A 23,231-nucleotide genomic window follows, 5' to 3' on the forward strand; every position below is an offset into this window, starting at 1 on the left:
TTTTTTTTTTTTTTTGAGACAGAGTCTTGCTCTGTCGCCCAGGCTGGAGTGCAGTAGTACGATCTCGGCTCACTGCAACTTCTGCCTCCCTGGTTCAAGTGATTCTCCTGCCGCAGCCTCCCGAGTAGCTGGGACTACAGGCATGTGCCACCATGCCTGGGTCTAATTTTTTGTATTTTTAGTAGAGACGGGGTTTCACCGTGTTAGCCAGGATGGTCTCGAACTTCTTACCTCAGGTGATCGCCTGCCTCGACCTCCCAACGTGCTGGGATCACAGGCGTGAGCCACCGCGCCCCAGCGAGTTTGCTCAGCTTCTTAAATTTCTAGGTTTATGTCTCTTTCCAAGTTTGGGAAGTCTTGAGCTAGATTTTTCTAGTACTTTTTTATTCCCTCTCTTTCTCCTCTCCAGAACGCTAAGGAGATGGGTTTTAGATCTCTTGTTAGAAACTGTGTGATTTATAAAGGTACCTGAGACTCTGTTCATTTTTTTTCAGCCTGTATTCTCTCTGTTGTTCAGATTGAATAACTTTATTTTTCCGTCTTCAAGTTGACTGAGTCTTTCTTCTGTCCCCTCCTCAGCTGAGCCTATTCACTGAGCTTCTTGTCTCATATTGTGGTGTGTACTGTTCACATTTCTAGTTAATTATTTTCTGTATCTTTTTCTTTGCTGAGACATTCTGTGTCGATGTTTTCGTTTGTTTGGAGTGTGCTTAAAATTGTTTGCTGAAGCATTTTATGACAGCTTCTTTGTCAGATAGTTCTAACATATCTGTCGCCTGAGGGTTGGCGTCTATTGGTGGTTATCTTTGTTCATTCTGTTTCAGATCTTTCCAGTTCTTGGTATAGTGAGTGATTTTCTGCCTGCATATTTTTGTGTGATGAGACTCTGGACCTTAACTTCGGTGTAGCTGGTTTTGTTTGGTTGTGCTGTGTTGTTTTGACATTGCTCCAGCAAGAGAAGGGCAGGTGGGCCACCACTTGTTATTACCTGGTGAGAGAATGTCAGGTTTCCTCCTGGGTCTTCACGGGCACCAAAGTGGGGATGCTCCTCATGAGCCTGAGTGGGAGTGGAGTTCCAGCTCCCTACATGGTCTCCACGGGCGGGCAGGGGCTTGTTCTTAGCTAGCCGGGGGGAGGTCCCAGCTCCCTGTTTGGCCTTCTGTGAGACCACCCCAGCAGGCGTGTGAGGGTACCGCATTGCACCTGGTGAGGGTGGAAGTCTAGGCTCCCCACTCATTCTCTGCTGGTGCTGGTAAGAAGGGCCACAGTTTTCTTACGTGGGATTAAGTGGAGTAGAGCAGTTATTATCTGTGTGGCTGAGAGAGCAGGCTTTTGTTGGAGCTTGTTTTTGGTCTGTACCCATGGGTATTTATTGGTGGCTGGCTTCTTTGGCTTCAAGTCAGGGAAATACGTGGTGGAAAGAAAAACCAGTGAACTTAGCACATGTTCTTCCAAGGTCCCTGGCCGTTCTGCCACCCTCTCTCCACCTTTCAGAGTCTCCCGTGCTGGTTTATGCGCAATGGCCAGGGTTTTCACTGTGCTTAGTGGGAGGCATTAGAACAATCTCCTCTGAAGGTTTAGTCGTAAATAGACATGTTTATCTATTTTCCCCATCCCTTCTCATGTGAAAAATTAACAAACTGTAGGAAGTGAAAAGATACCACTCATTCCCAGTCATGTGAGAAGCTTCTGCGTGGTCTAGTGAACTCCTTCTGGACTTTTCTCTGCCAGTTTGTTTCTGTGCCTCACAAACAAATCTGTCACCAATAAAAGGATCCTGCTGTAGATCACTGTCCTGTCTTTATGCTCCTCCCCAACAGGTAAGCGTTGGTCCTCATGGTTCTGAAAGCTCCCTGGGTATCCTGCCAAGTGGCGGTGTCGGATTCTGTAGGTGACTGGAGTACTGTCTGTCCACCCACCTGGCCCTTGGACCTGGGTTTGCTCCTGTCCAGTCAGTTTTCGGTCGCTTATAACAGAATACCTGAAACTGTAATTTATAAAGAAAATAGATTGACTTCTCATAGTTCCGGAGGCTGAGAAGATTCAGGTCGAGGGGCTCCATCTGGTGAGAGCCTTCGTGCTGGTGGGGGCTCTGTGGTGTTCCGAGGTGGGTGCAGGGCATCACATGGCGAGGGGCTGAGTGTCCTGACACGCTTGCTCAGGTCTCTCTTTCTCCGGTTACAAAGCCACCAGTTCCACTCCCATGACAACCCATTCATCACCTCTTAAAAGCCACACCTTTCAATCCTGCCACGTGAGGGATCAAGTTTCCAACACAAGACGTTTCAGGGACACATTCACATAGCAAGTAGATTCTCAAACACCTAACCAAGGCTGAAAGGAAAAAGCAGCCGATCTGTTGTTAATATATACTCTGCCCGCATACACACACACACACACACACACACACACACACCCTTCCAGGAAGTCTTGTCAGACTGCTGGATTCTTTTGTATTTTTTGTCAACCATGGTTTAAGAAACCAACATCAGGTTGTTTCCCACAAGTCCTTGTAAGGAAGTCCAGTGGCTTCCCGAGGCCTGTTTTGGATTCTCAACAGCCTGGGAAGACAGAGGCTTTTCCACACTGACCTCTTCCTAGCAGCACGTCCACTTAGGGCTCATTCAGATGCAGCCTCTGAGGCTCCATCCCGACCTACTGAGTCAGAGTTTTTACCAAGATGCCTGTGTTTCATATGTACAGGCAAGAGTCCTTGTTCCAAAACCCTGATGCAGTTTTAGAATTTTTGAGGTATTCTCTTTATTTTTATTTTAAATTTTTTCTTTGGAATTAATTTTAAAGTTAGGGAAGATTGCAAGAACAGAACAGAGACTTCCAAATACCCTTTCCTTCACTTTCCCCATTATCTCTTCTCTTCTTCACCTACCCCCCCCCCCCCCATTCTATTTTTCCTTAAAAAAAAGAGAAAGAAAATCACTCCTTCCCAGCCTTGTCCTGGATGCCTGGCCCCAACCCCTGGGGAAACCATCTGACAGTAACTGATAGTTTTCCAGAGAGGTAGGCAGATACAAGGCATGTTTTAAAAATTATTCTGTTCCTTTTTTGCTTGTCACCTAGATACTAGTAATATAAAAGTCCTATGAGTTAATTTTATTTTTTCCACAAAAATTTTATTTTGTGGTCCTTTCCAATTATATAAAGGACTGCTTTATTTTCCTGGTTTCCTAGTATTATATGGATATACCATCATTTTTAAAATGAAAATTAGGCCAGGCACCATGGCTCATACTGGTAATCCCAGCACTGTGGGAGGCTGAGGTAGGAGAACTGCTTGAGCCCAAGAGTTTGAGACCAGCTTGGGTAACACAGCAAGACCTCATGTCTACAAAAGTAAAAAATTAGCCAGACGTGGTGGCTCACGCCTGTAGTCCCAGCTACTTGGGAGGCTGAGCAGGAGGATTGCTTGAGCCCTGGAGGTTGAGGCTGCAGTGAGCTGTGATTGTGCAACTGCACCCCAGCCTGGGTGACAGACTGTCTAAAACAATATAAAGATAAAAATAGAAATTAAAATCAGTTTTTTGACACATTCCCATGGTCCATGATTCAAAGTTTATGAAAAAAATCTCCCTGCTACACCTAATCCCAGAGTCCTAGGTCCCTCTTCAGAGGCAGCTAAGCTTCAGAACTCCTACGCCCTGCACTTGGTGGCCATCTGGAGTCCATCATGCACAGGTGTTTTCCTGCAACAACACACTTTGAAGAGAATTCCTTCTCGGTGCAGAGAGTCCTTCGTTCTTTCTGTACGTGTAGGATCATCCCTTGGGAGATTTCTGTAGCTTACTTAATCCGCTGTCTTGTTGATGTGTGTCAAGATTTTCAGTATTTATTAGATCAATGCTGCAGTGAAGCAGCTTTTATAGACTTCACATTGCACATGTGCGACATAAACTTAAGAAATCTCTGCATTGAGGGGTGAGCACGCTGGTAACTCCTGGACATTGTCCAGCAGCCCACCATAGGAGCGGTGGATGTGCAGCCTCCCCAGCAGAGTAGGAAGGCCTGTTTCTCCCCATCCTTGGCCACCCAGCAAGGTAGCTGCCGTTTGGATTTTGCCAAACAAGATAAGGATGAGGTGGATCCAAGAGCAGAAATTACAAAGCAGTGTGTCCCCTGGAGCCTGGACCTGGGATGGTCAGTCTCCTTGCTCTCCCTTCTATCTGCACATGTTGCTTTGGGCTCTTCCCTCAGCCCCAGCTTCCACCCCCTGCTCCCCTAGTGCTATGGTCTGAATGTTTTTGTGTCCCCTTCCCACAACTTTGACATGTTGAAATGCTAGCCCCCAAGCTGCTGGCATCAAGAGGTGGGGCACTGGGGAGATGATCAGGTTATAAGGGCAGATCTCTCGTAAATGGATTAGTGCCCTTATAAAAGAGGCCTCAGAGAGCAGCCTTGCCCCTTCCACCATGTGAGAACACAATGAAATGATGGCCTTCTCTGGAGCAAGGAACTGGGCCCTCACCTGAACCCAACTATGCTGGTATCAGCTGGGGACTTCCCAGCCTCCAGAACTGTAAGACATGGATTTATGTTGTTTATGAGTCCCCAGTCTGCGGTATTTTGTTAGAGCAGCCCAAACGGATTAAGACAGAAAATATCACCAAAAATTTGGGGTGCTACTCTAACAAATACAACATGGAAGAAGCTTGGGAACTGGGTAATGGGTAGAGGCTGAAAGGGTTTTGAAGTGCAGGCTGGAAAAAGCCTGTGTTGCCGTAAACAGACAGTTTTTTTTTTGAGATGAAGTCCTGCTCTGTCACCCAGGCAGGAGTGCAGTGGCACGATCTCTGCTCACTGTAACCTCAGCTTCCTGAGGAGTGGAGATTACAGACGTGCACCACCACACCTGGCTAATTTTTGTATTTTTAGTAGAGACAGGGTTTTGCCATTTTGGCTAGCTAGGCGGGTCTGGAATTCCTGACCTCAGGTGATCTGCCAGCCTCAGCCTCCCAGAGCGCTGGGGTTACAAGGTGTGAGTCACCGTGCCCGGCCCATGAACAGACTATTAAAGGTGATCCTGGTGAGGCTCCAAAAGAAAAGAAGAGATTTGCTATTCTCAGCCAGAATGTTGGTGAAAATGTGAACAGTAAAGCTATTCTGATGAGATCCCAGATGGAAGTGAGAAATGTGTGATTGGCAATGGAGGAAAGGCCATCCTTCTTATAGAGGCAAATCACTTGGCTGAACTGTGCTTATGTATTAGTGTTTTGTGGAAGGTAGAACTTACAGGCCACTGCAATTGGATATTTGGCTGCAGAAGTATCTAAGCAAAGTTTTGAAGGTTCAGCTTGTGAAATGTGAAAAGAGAGAAGTGATTTAAAGATGGGACTGTTACTTAAAAGGGAAGCAGAACTTAAAGATCAGGAATATTTGTCAGCCTATGTTGATAAGAGTGAGCCAGCCTGTTTAGGAGAGAAGATAAAGGTGTTGCCATTGAAACTGAGGCTGGGAGCTAGTCCAAGAAAATGGAAAAATGGCCCCAAAGGCAATTCAGAAATCATCAGAGCTGTTCTGCCCCCTCACAGGCCCAGAGCGCAAGACCCGCAGCAAGCAGGGGCCATAGCAGAGAGCCCCGGTTCAGTCACCCTGAAGCCCTAGATGGTGGGGCCATCAGCCAAGTTCCAGCCCAGGAGAGCCTTGGGCCTGTGAAAGAGACACAGAGCTGCCACGGAGGTGGAGCCGCCACGGAGGTGGAGCCGCCACGGAGAACCCCCTTGAGGGCAGGCCCTCACTGGGGGCTGCCATGGGCAGGACCACCAAAAGCCAGGGGCAGGGCCACCCAGGGCCTTGGGGGCTCAACTCCTGCCCAGTGAAGGGGCCCCTGTGGGTTTGGAAGGTGGGGTCACCTCCCAGCACAGTGGGCCTGGGGAGCACAGGATCCAGACCAGAAGGATTATTCTCGAGATGAGTCCCAAGCTGTAAACCGTAATGTGCTGGGACCTGTTACTCCTTTTCTTTTTTTCTGTTTCCCTTTTTTGGAATTGGAATGTTTATCCTGTGCCCGTCCCACCTCTGTGTGTGTGTGTGTGTGGTTTTTTTTTGTTTGTTTGTTTGTTTTTTGAGATGGAGTCTCACCATGTTGCCCAGGGTGGAGTGCAGTGGCATGATCTCAGCTCACTGCAAACTCCGCCTGCCAGGTTCAAATGATTCTCCTGTCTCAGCCTCCCGAGTAGCTGGGATTACAGGCGCCCGCCACCATGCCTGGCTACTTTTTGTATTTTTGGTAGAGATGAGGTTTCACCATGTTGGCCTGGCTGGTCTCAAACTCCTGACCTCAGGTGATCTGCCCGCCTTGGCCTCCCAAGGTGCTGAGATGACAGGTGTGAGCCACCACGCTGGCCTCACCAGTATATTTTGAAGGCACATAACTTGTTTCATTTCGCAGGTTCACAGCTGGAGGAAATTTTGTCTCAGGTAGAATTGTGCCTTGAGTCTGAACCGTAACTGATTTAGATAATATTTAAATGAGATGTTGGACTTTGGACTTTTGAGTTGATGCTGGAATGAATTAAGACTTTGGGGGTTGCCGGGCGCGGTGGCTCAAGCCTGTAATCCCAGCACTTTGGGAGGCCGAGACGGGCGGATCACGAGGTCAGGAGATCGAGACCATCCTGGCTAACACGGTGAAACCCCGTCTCTACTAAAAACTACAAAAAAAAAACTAGCCGGGCAAGGTGGCGGCGCCTGTAGTCCCAGCTACCCGGGAGGCTGAGGCAGGAGAATGGCGTGAACCCGGAGGCGGAGCTTGCAGGGATCCGGCCACAGCACTCCAGCCCGGGTGACAGAGCGAGACTCCGTCTCAAAAAAAAAAGACTTTGGGGGTTATTGGGATGGAATGAATTTGTTTGGCATGTGAAAAGGTTATGAATTTGGGGGGAACCAGGGGCAGAATGCAATGGTTTCAGTGTTTGTATCTCCCCAAAATTTGTATTGAAATTGTAATCCCCAAGATGATGGTATTAGGAAGTGGAGCCTTTTGGGGAGATGATCAGGTAACAAGGGCAAAGTCCTCACAAGTGGGATTAGTGCCTCCTAAAAGAGGCCCCGGAGAGCTCCCTTGCCCTCTCCGTCTTGTGAGGACACAGAAGTTGCCTGTCGCTGAACCAAGAAGTGGGGCCTCACCAGGCACCCAGCCCGCTGTGCCTTGATCTTGGACGTCCAGCCTCCAGGACTGTGAGGAACAGGTTTCTGTTGTGTAGAAGCTGCCCGTCCTACAGCATTGCGTTCTCACAGCCTCAGTGGACTAAGACCGAGACAGCTAGCTCGCCCCGGACTGAGGCGTCCCTGTTCTGCTGTGCTTTCAGAATCGGGTCTCTCCATTCAAGGACATGATTTTATGCTTCTCTGAAGAGGATTGGTCCCTTCTAGATCCTGCCCAGACTGGCTTCTATGGAGAGTTCATCATTGGGGAGGATTGCGGGGTCTCAATTCCTCCAAGTAAGACTTAACTTCCCCCCATACCTCAAGACCAGGGAACTGGGCAGGGGGGTTCTCACTTGGAGTAAGAGTCAACTTCGTCCCATAAGATCAGGGAAGCGGGGCCTGCATCATATTTCTCTGTTCACCCCCAACCTGGATGGGAGGTCATTTGCACACAGCGGCCCTATAGGCAGTGTGTCCGACTGATCAGCTGCCGTCTCACCTCATCAGGCTTATCAGACCCAAATAGAACATGTGCTGTATGTCCATTTCTCTTCCATCACTCTTACCCTTTCGTCCCTTTACGTCTGCTTTACACCCAGAAGCCTCAGAGAGACCCCCAAGCCCATAGCTCTCCCTGCATGTGCTGCCCCCACTGCCCCTGCGCTGCCGGCTCTGGCCTTTTCACTTCTCACCCCTGATGGTGCCACGCCCGCTGGGCATCCCTCCACCTTTTCTCTTCTGGACCAGCCCTGGTTGCTGCAGGATCAGATTACTAATAAACATGTATCCTGCCTTTTTCTTTGAACAGACGAGCTAGCTGCCCAGCCGGATCTCTCCCAGAGAGAGGAGAATGAGCCACGCGTTCCAGAGCTGCAGGATCTCCAGGGGAAAGAAGTGCCCCAGGTCTCCTACTTGGGTGAGTAATGATTCCAGAACTGAGTGGACAGAGTAGGGTGAAGGGCTGCTGGCAGCCGGAGATGAGCCCACTTGCTGGTTTCTCTCTGCAGCCCCTAATTGCCTTCTTCATTTCCCCAGACTCCGTGTGGGTCTTGCCTTGTCCCTGACTTTTCATAGAAAGAATGGGGGATTTTACTTTTGCCAGGCATTGGGATTGTACTCCCTCGGCCAAGGACTGGGAAATAATAGGAATGTCTTTCTCCTCTGCCTGTAAGTAACATCTGGTTTGTGCTGACCATACAGCGGCCCCTCCAGGAGTGAGGTCAGATACTCACGACAAGCCTGGTTGCAGAGGGAGTGTCTCCTCCTAGCTGGGCACCGAGCACAGCCCTTTGAGGTGCCTCACCTGTCTAGTCTTCCATCTGCCTGGTCCAGGGGTGCTGTGAGGACACTGGGGTGTGGGGAGGTGCTGGGGCTCAGCAGCAGCAGTTTCCAGCCCTCCTGCAGGCGGTGTCGCCAGCGCTTGCACCCATGATCTCCATGCCATGGTGCTTCGAGGCACCTGCTCCTTCAGGAGGAAATAGCTTTGACAGAATCATCAGCAACTCCACACCTCCTTCCCCTTTGGGACCTAGAGCGTGAAGCAGACAAGGTTTTGACACACCATCCCCACCTGGAACTAGCGTTCAGAGACAGCATGGCACAGTAGCTCCTGTCCCGTCTCTACCCCGTAGGCTCTGCACAAGCTGTTTGTGCAGGATGTGCGGAGTGTGCAGGAGCCTGTAGTGATGACTATAGAAAACCCACCACAGACAGTGGGAATAAATGCGGGGCTGGGGGAGGTACTTGTCTCTGCCATAGAGTAAGTGGAGTAGAACCTGGATCTGCGCAGACTCTGTCTAGCTTCAGAGCTCATGTTTGTGGAGTTGGCCCGTTCTGCCTTCAAGTTCATTCACTCAGCAGACACTTCCTGAGTGGCCACCCCCTGCCAGTCCCCAGGAGGGAGCCCAGGGCCGCCCCCAGATCATAGCCTGGCATCTGTTCAGGTAGCACCCTCCCAGGTCGTGCTGTAGGTGCAAGACAAATCAATCTTTCCATTTCCTCCTCTGGAAAGACTCTCCAAGTCTCCAGCCATTCCAGGTAGAAGAAAGGAGGAAACGTGAGGAGCTGCAGATGCCGGGGTCCCAGGCCTGCCCGCAGACAGTGGTGCCTCAAAACACCTACCCAGGTAAAGAAGGGCCAGAGAGGTGTGGGGTGTGTGCCTGTGTGTCTCTGTGTTCACATGTGTATCTGGTGTGTCGCATGAATGTATGTGTGCATGTGTGGCATGGGGGATGGTGGTGGTGAATGCACGTGTGCGTGCATATACGTGGTGTATGTGGTGTGCTGCATGTGTGAGTGTGTGCGTTCACAGGTGCACCTCTGTGTTGGCATGTGGGTGTGTGATGGAAATGTGCAGTGGTGAGGGCATGGGACAGTTAGGAATTGAACTCCTCAGGATCCCTGCGGACCGCTGCGGTGGTGTTCTTACCTGCTTGCCCAGATTCCTCTGTGCTGGGGTCATTCTCCAGCTCACTCCCGATCCCGGGCTCACCCTCCTTGCCTTTTCTGGGGGTCAGGGAGGGTGCGTCAAAGCAGGGTGCTGCTGTAGTGCTGTTGGTGATGTGGCGAGTGTTTTTCTTCTCTCAGCATGGATGGCCAGCATCCTGGCACAGAGTCTTGGAATTGGGATTAAAGAGCAGGTTTCTAGTGTACTGAAGCTGCACAGGACTCTTGGAAAGTGTATGTTCCATTCCTGCTTTCAGAGAAATAGCCAAGTGTAGACTCTGAGTTGTCTTGGTAAAAGTCACCACCTCCAGCAGCAGAGGCTACAATGCTACCGTCTTTCATAAGTTCTTCTCAATATCAAACCCAAGTCTCTGATTCTTACCGGAACCCACGTGTCACTGTAGTTTTCTGCAGCTATGGAGACCGACTCACACGCATTATCTGTTCTCCCTGTGATGCTTTTAAAGGCAGGATTTGTGCCATTTTGACCCAGCTCCATGCATTTGGTACTTGCCCCCTTTCATGCATGGACAAAGGGGCTTTTCTAGTGTGGGAGATCTGAAAGGATGAGATCCTGCTCCACAAGCATGGATGCCCACCCCTGGTTTTCTAAGAAGCCCACCTCTGCATGCCAAGGGTGATGCATTCATTTGGGGTCCACTTGGAGTTCAAGCGCAGGCTTGATGTTTGTGATGCACTTTGAATCTTCTCTAGCTTCTTTCTGCCCATAGCATGTCTCTCAGCCCCATTAATATACTTTTAGAAGATGGATGGATGTTCATGTATACACAGGAGTTTTCAACTCCATTCTTCCCTTGTTGGACTCTGACACAGACTGCTCTGAAACAGTCAGAAGCCAAGGGTTGCTACTGAGAAGGGAGAGATGACAGGTTTCAAAGAGTAGGCACTGTTTTTATTTTGGTAGCTCCTGCCAGCTTGCCTTCCTAAAAGGCTTTTCCCGCCAGCTGATGCTGCATCGCTGGTGAAGGTCTGCTTCTCTGTACCCACGCTCACACAGGACACCCCCAGATGTTGCTTACCCTCTGGTGTTTTGGGCAGACTTCTAGCAGTCTCATCTGCTTTCTCCAAGGAATTCTCTTCATATGGTTGTGTTGATAGCACATAATAGGACTATCCTTGATTTATTTCCCCTTTTGTAGAAATTATGCATCGAAGTTTGGTCATTTTAGCTGATTTGAGGTGATGTTGTCTGCTGTGAGCTATATTACTCTGTTAGGGCTTTCATAACAAGTACCACAGACTAGGTGGCCTAAACAACAGAATTTTATTTTCTCAGTATTGCGGAGGCAACTAGTAGAAGATCAAGGTGTCAGCACAGCTGGTTTCTTCTGAGGCCTTTCTCCTTGGCTTGGAGATGGCCACTGCCTTGCTGTGTACTCATGTGGTCTTACCTCTGTGTTTGTCAGTGTCCTGATCTTCTCTCATAAGGACACCAGTCATATTGGACTGTGGAGCCCACCCACCCATATGTCCTCATGTTAACTTAATTACGTCTTCAAAGAGCCTATCTTCAAATACAGTCACACTCTGAGGTCCTTTGGGGTTAGGACTTCAACATGAAATTTTGGGAGAACACAATTCTTCCCCCGTAAGACCTCACCCTCAGGACCTTCAAAATTCATGTCTCTCCCACATGCAAAATCCATTCACCTCATCCCAACAGCCCCCAAATTCTCAGCCTATTTCAGCATCAACTGTAAGTCCAAAATCTCATCTAAATATCAACGTCTCAATTGGGTATGGGTTAGACTTGAAGTATGATTCATCCTGAGGCAAAATCTTCTCCAGCTATGAACCGTGAAGCCAGATGTTTTCTGCTTCCAAAGTACAGCTGTGAGAAAAGCATAGCATAGACCATTCTCGTTCCAAAAGAGAAATCCAAGAGAAGAAAGGGTAATGGGTCCCAAGCAAGTCTTAAATCTAGCAGGTCAGGGCTGGGTATGGTGGCTCGTGCCTGTAATCCCAGCACTTTGGGAGGCTGAGGCGGGCGGATCACCTGAGGTCAGGAGTTCGAGACCACCCTGGCCAACACGGGGAAACCCTTTCTCTACTAAAAATACAAAAAGTAGCCAGACTTGGTGACACACACCTGTAATCCCAGCTCCTCAGGAGGCTAAGGCAGGAGAATTGCTTGAACCCAGGAGGCAGAGGTTGCAGTGAGCCAAGACTGTGCCATTGCACTCCAGCCTCGGCAACAAGAGCGAGACTCCATCTCAAAAAAAAAAAAAAAAAAAAAATCTAGCAGGTCATTTCCATGGGATTTTAAGGCTCAGGAATAACCTTTGGCTCAGTTCTCTGTTCTCCAGGCCCAGCAGGCTGCTGGCCCTGCTCTTTGGAACTCAGAAGGAAATGACTTCACCTCCTGAGCCTGTACCCTCTGGTCCCATGATGACAGTGGCAGCCCTGCAACCTCTGAGCCACCTTTGGAGTCATTCTTCCCTTTTCTTGAAGGATAGTCCATACTCATAGCCAGATAGCTCTATTGGCCAGTTTGTAGAATCCCAGAAGTCCAATAGCCTTCTTTTATTTCATCCCATCTCTTTTCCTTTCAGTCCCAACTGGCAGTGTTTCTGCTGGTGTATAATACTCAGAAACCCTGCCCTCCATGCAGTTCACAGGGTTGCAGGCCATCAGACGAGGGTGTCCTCCGTAGACCTTCCTGGATAACCTCATCTGTGTTCCTGGCTTCTCTTGAGATGGTAGATTGGATCCATGAATCACACTCAGAATCTCTTTAGCAGATGACGAGCCAGCCACACTCTTGATGTCTCTCCAGTGCACACTTTCTTATTTTTTGCAGAATGGATAGACAGAATTTTCCAAATCTTGAAGTCATGGTTTCTTTTTGCTGTAACAGTTCCTTCTTGAGTTTCTCATCTCACGTGTCACTGTAAGCAGCAAAAAACCAGTCTTTGCCTTTGACACTTTGCTTAGATACCTCCTCAGCTCAGTATCCAAGTTCATCACTTACAATTTCTGTTTCCACAGAATTTTGGCCAAATTCTTTGCCACTTTATAATTGGAGGATCTCCTTTTCTCCAATTTCCTATAATGTCTGTATTTCTACCAGCCACCTCCTCAAGGCTTTTTAAACATGCACTTCAAAACTCTCCTAGCCTCTACCCATCATCTAGTTCTAAAATGACTTCGACAGTTTTTGGTCTTTGTTTTAGCTGCAGCCTACTTCCTGGTGCCAAAGTCTATGTTAGTCTACTGTGGCTACCATAACGAAGTACCACAGGCTGGGTGACCTAAAAACAGAAACTTATTTTCTCACAATTCCAGAAGCAACAAGTCCAGAATCAAAGCGTCAGCAGAGCTGGTGTCTTCTGAGGCCTTTTTCCTTGACTTGGAGACGGCTCCCATCTTGCTGTGTCCTCCCAGGGTCCTTCCCTTGGTTGAAGTCTGCCTCCAATCTCCTCCTCTCAGACGGACACCAGTGATTTTGGATCGGCCCCACCATGTGACTTCATTTTGATTTAATTACTTCTTGAAAGACCCTGTCTCCAAGTAGTCACACTCTGTGGCCCTATGGGTTAGGGCTTCATCATGTGAATTTTCAGGGGGACACAATAGCATGCACTCTCTGCTCTCATCATTCCATCTCCTCACCCAGTTAACAAATAAGAGATCTTAGCGGCCCACCTTGTCACTTTGTTTTCTTCTTCCACCCAGATCCATTAACAGAAGTCAACTGCCGATCAAGTACCTTGTTGTCGGCAGCCTGGTAAAAGTTACACCTTGTCTTATCTCCACCCCGTGAGGTCCACAAAGTACATCACACACGTGACCTCACCTGCCCCACCAGCAACTTAGAGCGACCGGCTGCCACTGTCATGCTCACCTTATAGACGAGGTTACCCAAGCTCTGAGAAGCTGTCTGGCTGGAACAAGGTACCTGTAGCTAGAAAACCAAGAGTCGAGATGAGCGTCAAACCTCGCCTCTTGGCGGGGCACGGTGGCTCACACCTGTAATCCCAGCACTTTGGGAGGCTGAGGCAGGTGGATCGCCTGAGATGGGTGGATTGCTTGAGCCCAGGAGTTTGAGACCAGCCTGGCAACATAGTGCAACCCTATCACTACAAAAAATTTAAAACACACACACACAATCTCTGTCTTCATCTGGTGATTTCCCTCCTACACTACATGGGTTCTTGGCAGACCCAGTACCCACTCGCAGACTCATGTTCCCCCGACCCCCTTGTGACTGATAGACAAATGCCCCACCGCTTCCACCACTGCCCTTCGTCTCTCTGCTCTCCCTAGCCTCTGTGTCTTCTTGCGCTGCTTCTGTTTGTCTAGCTTCTCCTGTCCTGAGCTGCTCTGACCCGTCAGGGCTCTCCTCCCCACAGCCATGAAGCCCCGACTAACCATGTTCCTGCTCATATCTAGGAGGGCCTGATTCACTCCCCCGAGTTCTAGATTTGACTCCTGCATTTCACAGCAGTGAGGAAACAGGCCACCTGTATGATGGGCTGTGCTCCGTAAGCCAGGACCTCAGGCCGGGCTCTGCACTGCCCACCCAGCGCCTCCCTGTGGTTCCACCTTCCCAGCATCACAGACTCAGGACGCAGCAAGTCCAGAGCAGCTTTACCCATCGCCACCTGTAGCCTCAGAAATGCGGTGCTGCTGGGAGCGGGGGAGCGCTGGGGCACCCGCAGTCCGGGACTGCTGAGCAGCCCAGCAAGGCTGAGTAGCATTTCAGCCCTCCTTCCTGGGACAGATCACCTTAGTGTATGTGTAAGCATGGCAACCTAGGTCATCGGGTTGCATCCAGGAGCAGATAGGAACGTGCCTGTCAGAAGTCTAGCACAGTCCCTGGAGCATGCGGGGGCCCAGCACGTGATATGTGTAGGGTGTAAGGCTTCCTCTCCCAAGTCCTTTCACTATCCTGAGAGCATCCCCCATGCCTCGTTAAGTACGTGATCTGTAAATGGCCAAGGCTTTGCACGGATAAATACAGACTCCTAGAGCTTGAGGGGTGGGTGGTAGAGATCAAAGGGTTGGGGCGAAGAGAAGGGAAAACGGCTGGGAAGAGGGAGAGCAAAGTGTCCGGCATCCTCTGGACACACGTGGCCTGTGCTGAAGATTTCGTCCTCACAGGCTACACCTGTGGCCCCTGCAGGGCCGGCCCGGCCGCCCGGTCACCGAGGAACATTGTAAAAATAAGGGTTTGTAGACTCCAAGCTGAGTCTTCCTGTGCCGGGGTCGTAGGGGCTGGGGTGTGGCCTGTGCAGCACCGCTGACCTGCATGTTGCCTTCCTGTAGCTGGCGGCAACCCGCGATCTCTAGAGAACAGCCTGGACGAAGAAGTGACCATCGAGATCGTTCTGTCCAGCTCTGGGGAGGAAGACTCCCAGCACGGCGCCTACTGCACAGAAGAGCCGGAGAGCCCCAAAGAGAAGCAGCGCAGCCTCCCCGCCTCCCACCGGGGCAGCGCCGAGGCCGGGGGCGAGGTGCAGACCTCCAAGAAGTCCTACGTGTGTCCGAACTGTGGGAAAATCTTCCGCTGGAGAGTCAACTTCATCCGACACCTGCGAAGCCGCAGGGAGCAGGAGAAGCCGCACGAGTGCTCAGTGTGCGGGGAGCTATTCAGTGACAGCGAGGACCTGGATGGGCACCTGGAGAGCCATGAGGCCCAGAAGCCTTACCGGTGTGGTGTCTGCGGGAAGAGCTTCCGACTCAACTCCCACCTGCTCTCCCACCGGCGGATACACCTGCAGCCGGACAGACTCCAGCCGGTGGAGAAGAGAGAGCAGGAGGCGTCCGAGGACGCGGACGAGGCTCCCAAAGAGCCGCTGGAAAATGGCAAGGCCAAGCTGAGCTTCCAGTGCTGTGACTGTGGGAAGGCCTTCCAGCGGCACGACCACCTGGCTCGGCACCGCAGCCACTTTCACCTGAAGGACAAAGCCCGGCCCTTCCAGTGCCGGTACTGCGTCAAGAGCTTCACGCAGAACTATGACCTCCTCCGCCACGAGCGCCTACACATGAAGCGCCGTTCCAAGCAGGCTCTGAACTCCTACTGAGCCTGCCCACCTGGGGCGGCCTCTCCCTGGCCGGTGCTGCCCCCTCACACTGGTACTGATCAGCGCCCCCACCCAGGACGCCCCTTCCCCAGGATAGAGAGCACAGCTCCCTCCTGGCCTTGCTCTCAGGTAGTGAGCGTCGGGTGGTGCCGTGGGAGCACTCTCCCTCCCCAGGTATTGGAAGAGTGGCCAAGTGAGTGTTCTGTGTCTGCTGTGCCAAAAACGGGGGGATGTGCCACCACCAGGTGGGACATGCCAGGTGTTCCGCGTCTTAGAGACCCCTGCCCCATGCTCCCCAAGCTCGGGGAGTAAAACTGGGTTATCCCCCGTCGGGGCGGCACCCTGGTCACCAGCCAGACCTCAGTATACTCCCTTCCTTCCCTGTCTGAACGCTAGGATCTGCTCCGGAAGCTCCAGGGTGCCTGCACTTCCACTGAGAAGCTGCTGGAGGGTGTTGGACTGGAGGAAGGAAGAAGGCAGGGTGGGACTGAGGGGTTCAGTGGGGAGCAGGGTCAGGCACACTGAGCCAGACATGTCATGTCTGAGCCCAAGATGCGTGGCCATCAGGTAGGCAGGAGCACCCCACAGATCCAAGATGATCCGGCAGCCCTTTTGGGCTTGGAGTCTGTGGCAGGAGTCTGCAGAGCTCCTTCTTGAGGTTTGGAAACAGTCATCATACCTTTTGATTTTCCTGAGGGCCAGTTACTAAGGATCTGGAGCTCACCAAAAACAAAGCTTACATTTTAATTTGTGTTGCACACCCGCCCCATAGTGTCTTTATACCCCAGAGATCCTTGGTAAATGCTTGCAGGTTGGAAGCTGAGAGGTCATCATTTAAAAGGCACTTAAGTCCCTTCTTCCAGTCTGTCCTGTCTGGGAATGTGGAGCTCAGCCCCCCGTGAGGGGCTCTCCTGTCCCGTGAGCCAAGCTCCAGAACAGAACCTTCCCCGACATACACTTGACGTTACATTAGCTTGGAGTGCTGGTGTGTCCATTTTCTAGGTCTGTTGTAACGAAGTACCACACACTGACTGGCTGAGAACAACGGGAGTGTATTCCCTGACAGTTCTGGGAGCTGCACATCCAAGATCAGGATGTCCTCAGGGTTGGTGCCATCGAGGGCTGTGAGGGAGAAGTGGCTTTGTGCCTTTGCTGGCAGTTGCCGTTCCTTGGTGTGTGGAAGCGTCACCCACTCTCTGCCTTCATCTCCACATGGCACTCTTGCTGTGGCGTGTCTGTCCCCAAGCCTCCGTTTGTTTAAGGACACCAGTCATATCGGAATAGAGCCCATCCCACCAACTCCAGTATAATGTCATCTGTGTCCACAGCAGCTGTTTACCAATAAGGTCACATTCTGAGGTACTAGAGGTTGGGACTTCAACATTGGAATTTGAAAGGGACAGCATTCAGCCCGTGACTCCGGATAAACGTGAGGTATGCTATCATTCCTCATTCACAGATGAGTCAATACAAACTTGAGTGAGCTTGCTCACAGTTCCATCAAAGGCCGTGTTCACACCCAAGTTTTGGCATTCAGGGCAGGTGTCCTCTGCATGGAAGAATCTTACTCAGTAGCCTTAAGGCTGACAAATTCCCCTCCCTCCCTGCCTTCTGATGGGGGCTGGGCAGGCCAGCTGGAGCTGTGTCTCCTGCTGGGTTTCGGGACTGAGTGACAGTAGGTAGTGAAACCTCAAGCAATTTAAAACGTGGTATTGTTCCTGGAAGACTGGTTATGTTGGCTAGGGTCGGCAAGAGAGGGCATCAGGGCTGTAGTCTAGCAGTGACTTAATCCGCAAGTCACACCAGACGGGTATTTTGTATTATTCATATGTCAGATCCTACCAACAGGCAGTGAACCAGGCAAAGCTCCTGGTGCTCCTTGTCACTCACGTAATTTTCACATCAAGAAAACTCTGGGCCGGGCACAGTGGCTCACCCCTGTAATCCCAACACTTTGGGAAGCCAAGGTGGGTGGATCGCCTAGCTCAGTGACACCAGCCTGGGCCACGTGGCAAAACCCCATCTCTACCAAAAATACAAAAAATTAGCTGGGTGTGGTGGTGCACGTTTGCAGCCCCAGCTACTCTGGAGGCTGAGGTGGGAGGATTGCTTGAGTCTGGGAGGCAGAAGTTGCAGTAAGCCAAGGTTGCGCCACTGCACAAGCTGGATGACAGAATGAGACCCTGTCTCAAAAATAATTTAAAGCCTCTGCCCCAGACTCGTTAAAAGATTTTATAACCACAACTACTGTTTCTGTGTAGATGCATCTGCGTGCCCAGGAGCAGTAAATGCAATAAAATCATTTGGTTATACTTTGAACACAAACGGTTGAGGCTTTTGCTTTCTAAATAGTTTGTCTCTTGTATCAACATATCTGGAAAAGGGAGAAATCCGATTTTTAAGGCCAAGGGAGGGGAAAATTCCAAGTAGAAGCCAGGCTCTCTGTGCATGTTTACCCCACCTACCTGTGTGCTCCTACCTGTCCTGAGGATTCTCTCAGTAGCTCTGAGGTCTTGAGAAGGATGTTCACCTTCCTGCTTCAGACGGCTGACTCAGAGAAGAACATTGTTCTACTTACCAGAGGGTTTTCTGTGTAAAGCCACATCGTGAAGGAGAAAGCGACAAAGGGAATGTGAGGAGACTGGAAACCATGGGGAGGCTGTCTCTTGAGTCCCCACCACCGATGCGGAGCCAACCAAGGCACCACAGGAAATGGAATTGCCTCTGGATTTGGAAATCCTCCTGGGTAATGTAGCTGAAACCCAGGTTGATGCCATGCAGCAGGAGCAGCTGGGGGAACCTGCTCTCAGGAGAGGGCTGCCAACCCTCCGGCCCAACACCCTTCACCACCGTGGTGGAGGGGGCTGCACCCCAGTGATCGTTGTCTCCCTCTTGACCACTGATACCTTTGGCCTTAGCTGAGAACAGCTACCCCTCGCTCCTTCCCTCCCACCCCAGGGGCCGGGTAGCTGGCTGGGGCTGTGTCTCCCCCTTGCTCTGGAGGTTGAGACCCCAGCTGAGCAACAGCCTCCCTCTTCGTTCCTCGGATCCCTTGGCATCGCCACGAAACCACAGGTGCATAATAACTCACTGAGTCAACATTCCTGTTAGGCTTTTCATTTTCATTTAAAAAGTAAAATGTGGCCGGGCATGGCGGCTCCTTCCTGTCGTCCCAACACTTTGGGAGGCCGAGGCAGAAGGATTGCTTGAGGTCAGGGGTTTGAGACCAGCCTGAGCAACTAGTGAGACCGCATCTCTACAAAAAAAAAAATAGAAAAAGTAGCCTGCTGTGGTGGCACATGCCTGTAGCTGTTTGGGGGGCTGAGGTGGGGGAAGATCCCTTGAACCCAGGAGGCAGAGGTTGCTCTGAACGGTGGAGCGCCACTGCATTCCAGCCTGGGCAACAGAGCAAGACTTCATCTCAAAAAAAAAAAAAAAACATAAAATGTGAAACACAACCAAAAGATATTTTCTAAGACCTGCAGGCTTTAGATAGTTCTGGTCACCTGATCTGGCCCCTCCCCAAAAGAAAGAAGAAATAACTGTTGCATACACTGGGGGTAGATTGCACTCCTGGTCACACCACAGCTTTAAGCCAACCTTAGTCTTTTTTCTGTTTTCTTTATCTCCCCAACTCTTGCCTCAGCTAGAAGAAGAAACAAATTAAAAAGATGAGGCCACTGGTGGGAGGGTCCCTATCAGTCCTAAATCATACCGTGGTACAAAGGAAAGAGAAGGCCAGCATTGAAGCCTGTGGAGATCTTGTCCAAGTCACTTTTCTCCTGTGAGATGGTTTCCCTTCCTCTGCCAAAAGCAGTTGGACCAGACACAAGTACTTCTGCCTGCAGAGTTACGCAGACGACTCAGCAATGATTATAGCACTTCAGCAATTCCATCAAATAAGCCCACTTTTATTTTATTTTATTTTTTTCCCTAAAGACGGGCTCTCACTATTTTGCCCAGGCTGGTCTCAGACTCCTGAACTTCCCCCACCACGGCCTCCCAAAGTGCCGGGATTGTAAGTGTGAGCCACCACACCCAGCCTCCGGCCACATTTAATATTAGCAACAAACACTGATACTGTTTGGTCTTAAAAGTGATGGTCAGTGCCCACTACTAGTCCATGCAGCAAGGCTACAGGTCAGGAAACTTGCTTAGGGCAGACTGGCTACAGGAAAGCGAGTGTTGAGGGGACCACTGGAACACCAGCTACCTCCAGCAGCCCAGACCCATATATAGGGCAGCCGGTAGAGTGCCAGTGGCCCAGCATCTGGGGGACGGTTTCTAGCGATCATGAGCTCATCAAGGGCAAAGCCCAGGGGGTCCATCGTACCTGTTTTGCCCATCAGAGGCCGATTGGGAACTTTATCTTCTCTTGAAACCAGCCTATAGCTAGGTCACCATGATTCGTGTGCATATAATCACCAAAGTACAGAGAAGCCACAGAAATTCCCTGTGAGAAGATGCAAAACTCAGTGTGGGAAGGCAGAGTCCTCAGGAATACACGGAAGTGGGAGGAACCAGGGGCTTACCTCACACATCTTGGCCATAGCCAAGAGTATCACAGGCAGGCGGACCAGTCTGTGACAAAGGGCTGTCTTCTGATCACACAACCAAATGGCAGGGGAACCCCCCTTTTTCCATCACCTGCTTTAAAAAAAAAATGCTCTGGTATGGTTTGTCCATCCTGCCCTCATTGTATTGGTTCCTATGCCTTGTCAGAATACGGAGGGTTGGATACCTGCTGTTTTGTACCTTTTTACGTGAGGATCAATCAGGTATAGCCACAGGAGAAGATGGAGGAGAGTCTTAGGAAAAGACGAGGTGTATTCTAATCACAGGTCCTCGAGACAGGAGGCACAGCAGGCCAGGCAGGGCCACATGGGGAAGACACAGGAGGCGGGAAGCAGAAGACAGGAGCAAGGAGAAGGTTTGGGGGGTTTTCTTGGAGAGAGTCAAAGCAGGGCCAGGGCAACAGTTTAGGATTGGCTAGTTTGAAGATTTCTATGGGCTTTGAGTTACAGGGATGGTTCCTAATTGCCTGGCACCAGACTCTGGGATGCGTAAGACAGAGGAATGTTGCCTCCTGGGGTGTCCTGTCAGATATGGGAGCTATGGGTCTGAATGGATTAGTTTGCATATCAAAGGCATGCTCCTTGCCAGTCAAGGATTCACTGGCACAGAAACCTCAGATAAGGGGCCTAAGGACTAAACCCTAACTGGTATTAAATTTCCTCCTGAGGGGCCTGGAGGAAGTCGTTCCCAAGAGCCAGACCTAACATTCTTTTCTACTGACCCCAAATTTTAAACAGAGCTTCTCTTCTGTAACCTATTGCAAATCAGAAAAATCTGTGAATTCTACCTATGACCTGTAAGCCTCCGCTTCAAGGTATCCTGTCCTTTTGAGGCTAAACCAATGCGTAATTTCAATGTATTGATTTACAATTTTGCTTGTAATTTCTGCTTTCCTAAAATTCACCCCGCCTTTATTTTTTTCTCTTTTTCTTTTCTTTTTCTTTTTCTTCCTTTTCTTTTTTTAATGACTAGTCAGATGCAGTAGTGAGAATCAGGGAAAGAGTAGAACAAGGCGTTTGATGTGTAACTGACTGTGAACAATCATGATAACTCATTACCTTTGCACCAGCCGCCCTGCCTTTAAAAACCCTTTCTTGCAAGCCACTGTGGAGGTCAGATATTAGGTGTGAGCTGCCTGATTCTCCTTGCTTGGCATCCTGCAAATAAACACCTTCCTTGCTCCTTACAAACCTGAGTGGATGTTTGGCCTTATTGCACTGGACGAGTGGATCACAGTTAGATTAAATAATGGCCAGGTGTGCAGTGTTGGGGCTCAAAGATGGCAAGTACAGACTTGCATTATAGTTGAGAAGAAGAGGACAGATGATATCCAATACATTCCTTTGTTACCACTTTCTCCATGGTTACTCACCAAGGGCAGAGACCTGTGTCTGTGTCTGCTTACATTATCCAGCTTGTGGTCTAAGACAACATGCTCCTGCAAAATGAGAGCTTGGTATGTGTTGGACAGCACTGACCCCATCACTTCTGCCCCCCAAAAGAAACAAAACTCCCATCCAAGCAGGTGCTTGGAAACCAGCATGTTCAGGTGCTGGGGAGAGCTGCCACTGCCTAGACACCAGCCTCTGGTATGAACTAGGTATCCTGCAAACACTGTTTCTCTGGCATCAGCTAGGTATTCTGCAAACACTCTTTCCAAATACAGTCACATTCACAAGTCCCAGAGAAAGATCTTCATGGGGGCCGCGTTCAAACCACTACAGTCCTTTTAAGGGAGGATTTAAATCTCAAAACCAGTTAGGTAATCAATAGTGTTCTACCACTCCAGGAAACCAAAGCTGCCCTCCACATTCTGGTTTCCATAGTAAAGTGATACTCCCTCAGGAAATAGTTGTCTTCATGTAACCAACTCAAGTTCAGCTGCTCACAAGCAGCAAGGTGTGTTCAAAGGAAAGCAGCTTTACTGATGAAATGCTATCTGATGGGAAATGCCAAGGCCTTAAAGAAACCACTTCCAAAGTTTGGGCTGAGGGCAGGGGCTTAAAAAAGGGAAGCCTGATGTGAAAGCCATGCTGGAGTTGTGCAGGTGTGGGGGCTGTGTCTTGCCCTGATGCCTGTCTTGAGTTATGGTCCACCTGGAGCGCAGGCTGGCACCATCTCCACAGTGGCCATGGCCATGTAACTGAGCAGCTTGGCAGCTAAGCCTCAAACCACGTTTTAAAACTTTTTTTTCTTTCTCCTTTCCTCCTTGAACCTTCTAGTCTCAAGCTATAACTCCTCCCTCCCTCTCCCTCTCTTTCTTTCTTTCTTTCTTTTTTGAGACAGAGTCTTGCCCTGTGCCCCAGGCTGGAGTGCAGTGGCATGATCTGGGCTCACTTAAGCCTCTGCCTCCTGGGTTCAAGCAATTCTCATACCTCAGCCTCCCTGGTAGCTGGGATTACAGGCATGTGCCACCATGCCCAGCTAATTTTTGTATTTTTTAGTAGAGATGGGGTTTCACCATGTTGGCCAGGCTGGTCTCAAACTCCTGACCTCAGGTGACCCGCCTGCCTCAGCCTCCCAAAGTGTTGAGATTACAGGCGTGAGCCATGATGCTGGGCCAACTTTTTATTATTTTGACTTCTTTCCACAAGTGGCGAGCAGCCAGAGCCTTTTTTTGCTGGTTACAATCAGGCTGTAGATGATCCACCTTGAGGCAATCTGTAAGTGGGGAAGAATTTCGCAGCTGGACCTGCATGCCTGGTGTGTTTTAAACTAACCCCTGGAATTTCCTAACAAGCATAGGGTTAGATAAAGGTGCATGGGGTAAGGAAGTGTGCAGTGGAAAAGGGAAGGGACTGTAGTTTCAAAGTACATTTCAAGGCTATATTTTAAGACTAAGGGGAAAAAGGTTTTTAGAGTTTGTTTCAAGGTTATATCTTGAGACTGGAAAGAAAGGAGGAAAGAGAAAAGTTTTAAAGTGCATTTTGAAACTCAGCTACTCACATTTAGTCAAGAATCTAGAGTGTTACTGGGTGTGGTGGCCCATGCCTGTAATCCCAG

General features: G+C 50.0%; 1 protein-coding gene across 6 annotated transcripts in view; it reads left to right on the top strand.

Moving 5' to 3' along the window:
- ZNF496 (zinc finger protein 496) overlaps nt 1–18,752 on the top strand; it is a 34,901-nt gene extending 16,149 nt beyond the window's left edge. For all 6 annotated transcript variants that reach the window (XM_026455126.2, XM_026455130.2, XM_026455128.2 and 3 more), the window contains 4 exons: nt 7,323–7,455; nt 7,970–8,077; nt 9,173–9,286; nt 14,896–18,752. In XM_026455126.2, the coding sequence (XP_026310911.1) occupies nt 7,323–7,455; nt 7,970–8,077; nt 9,173–9,286; nt 14,896–15,653 (1,113 nt within the window). In that variant the 3' untranslated portion in view covers nt 15,654–18,752. The remainder of the gene's footprint in view (nt 1–7,322; nt 7,456–7,969; nt 8,078–9,172; nt 9,287–14,895) is intronic.
- Nucleotides 18,753–23,231: the final 4,479 nt, after the last annotated feature.

The sequence above is a fragment of the Piliocolobus tephrosceles genome, chromosome 1, assembly GCF_002776525.5.
Source record: "Piliocolobus tephrosceles isolate RC106 chromosome 1, ASM277652v3, whole genome shotgun sequence".
NCBI classification, from domain to species: domain Eukaryota; kingdom Metazoa; phylum Chordata; class Mammalia; order Primates; family Cercopithecidae; genus Piliocolobus; species Piliocolobus tephrosceles.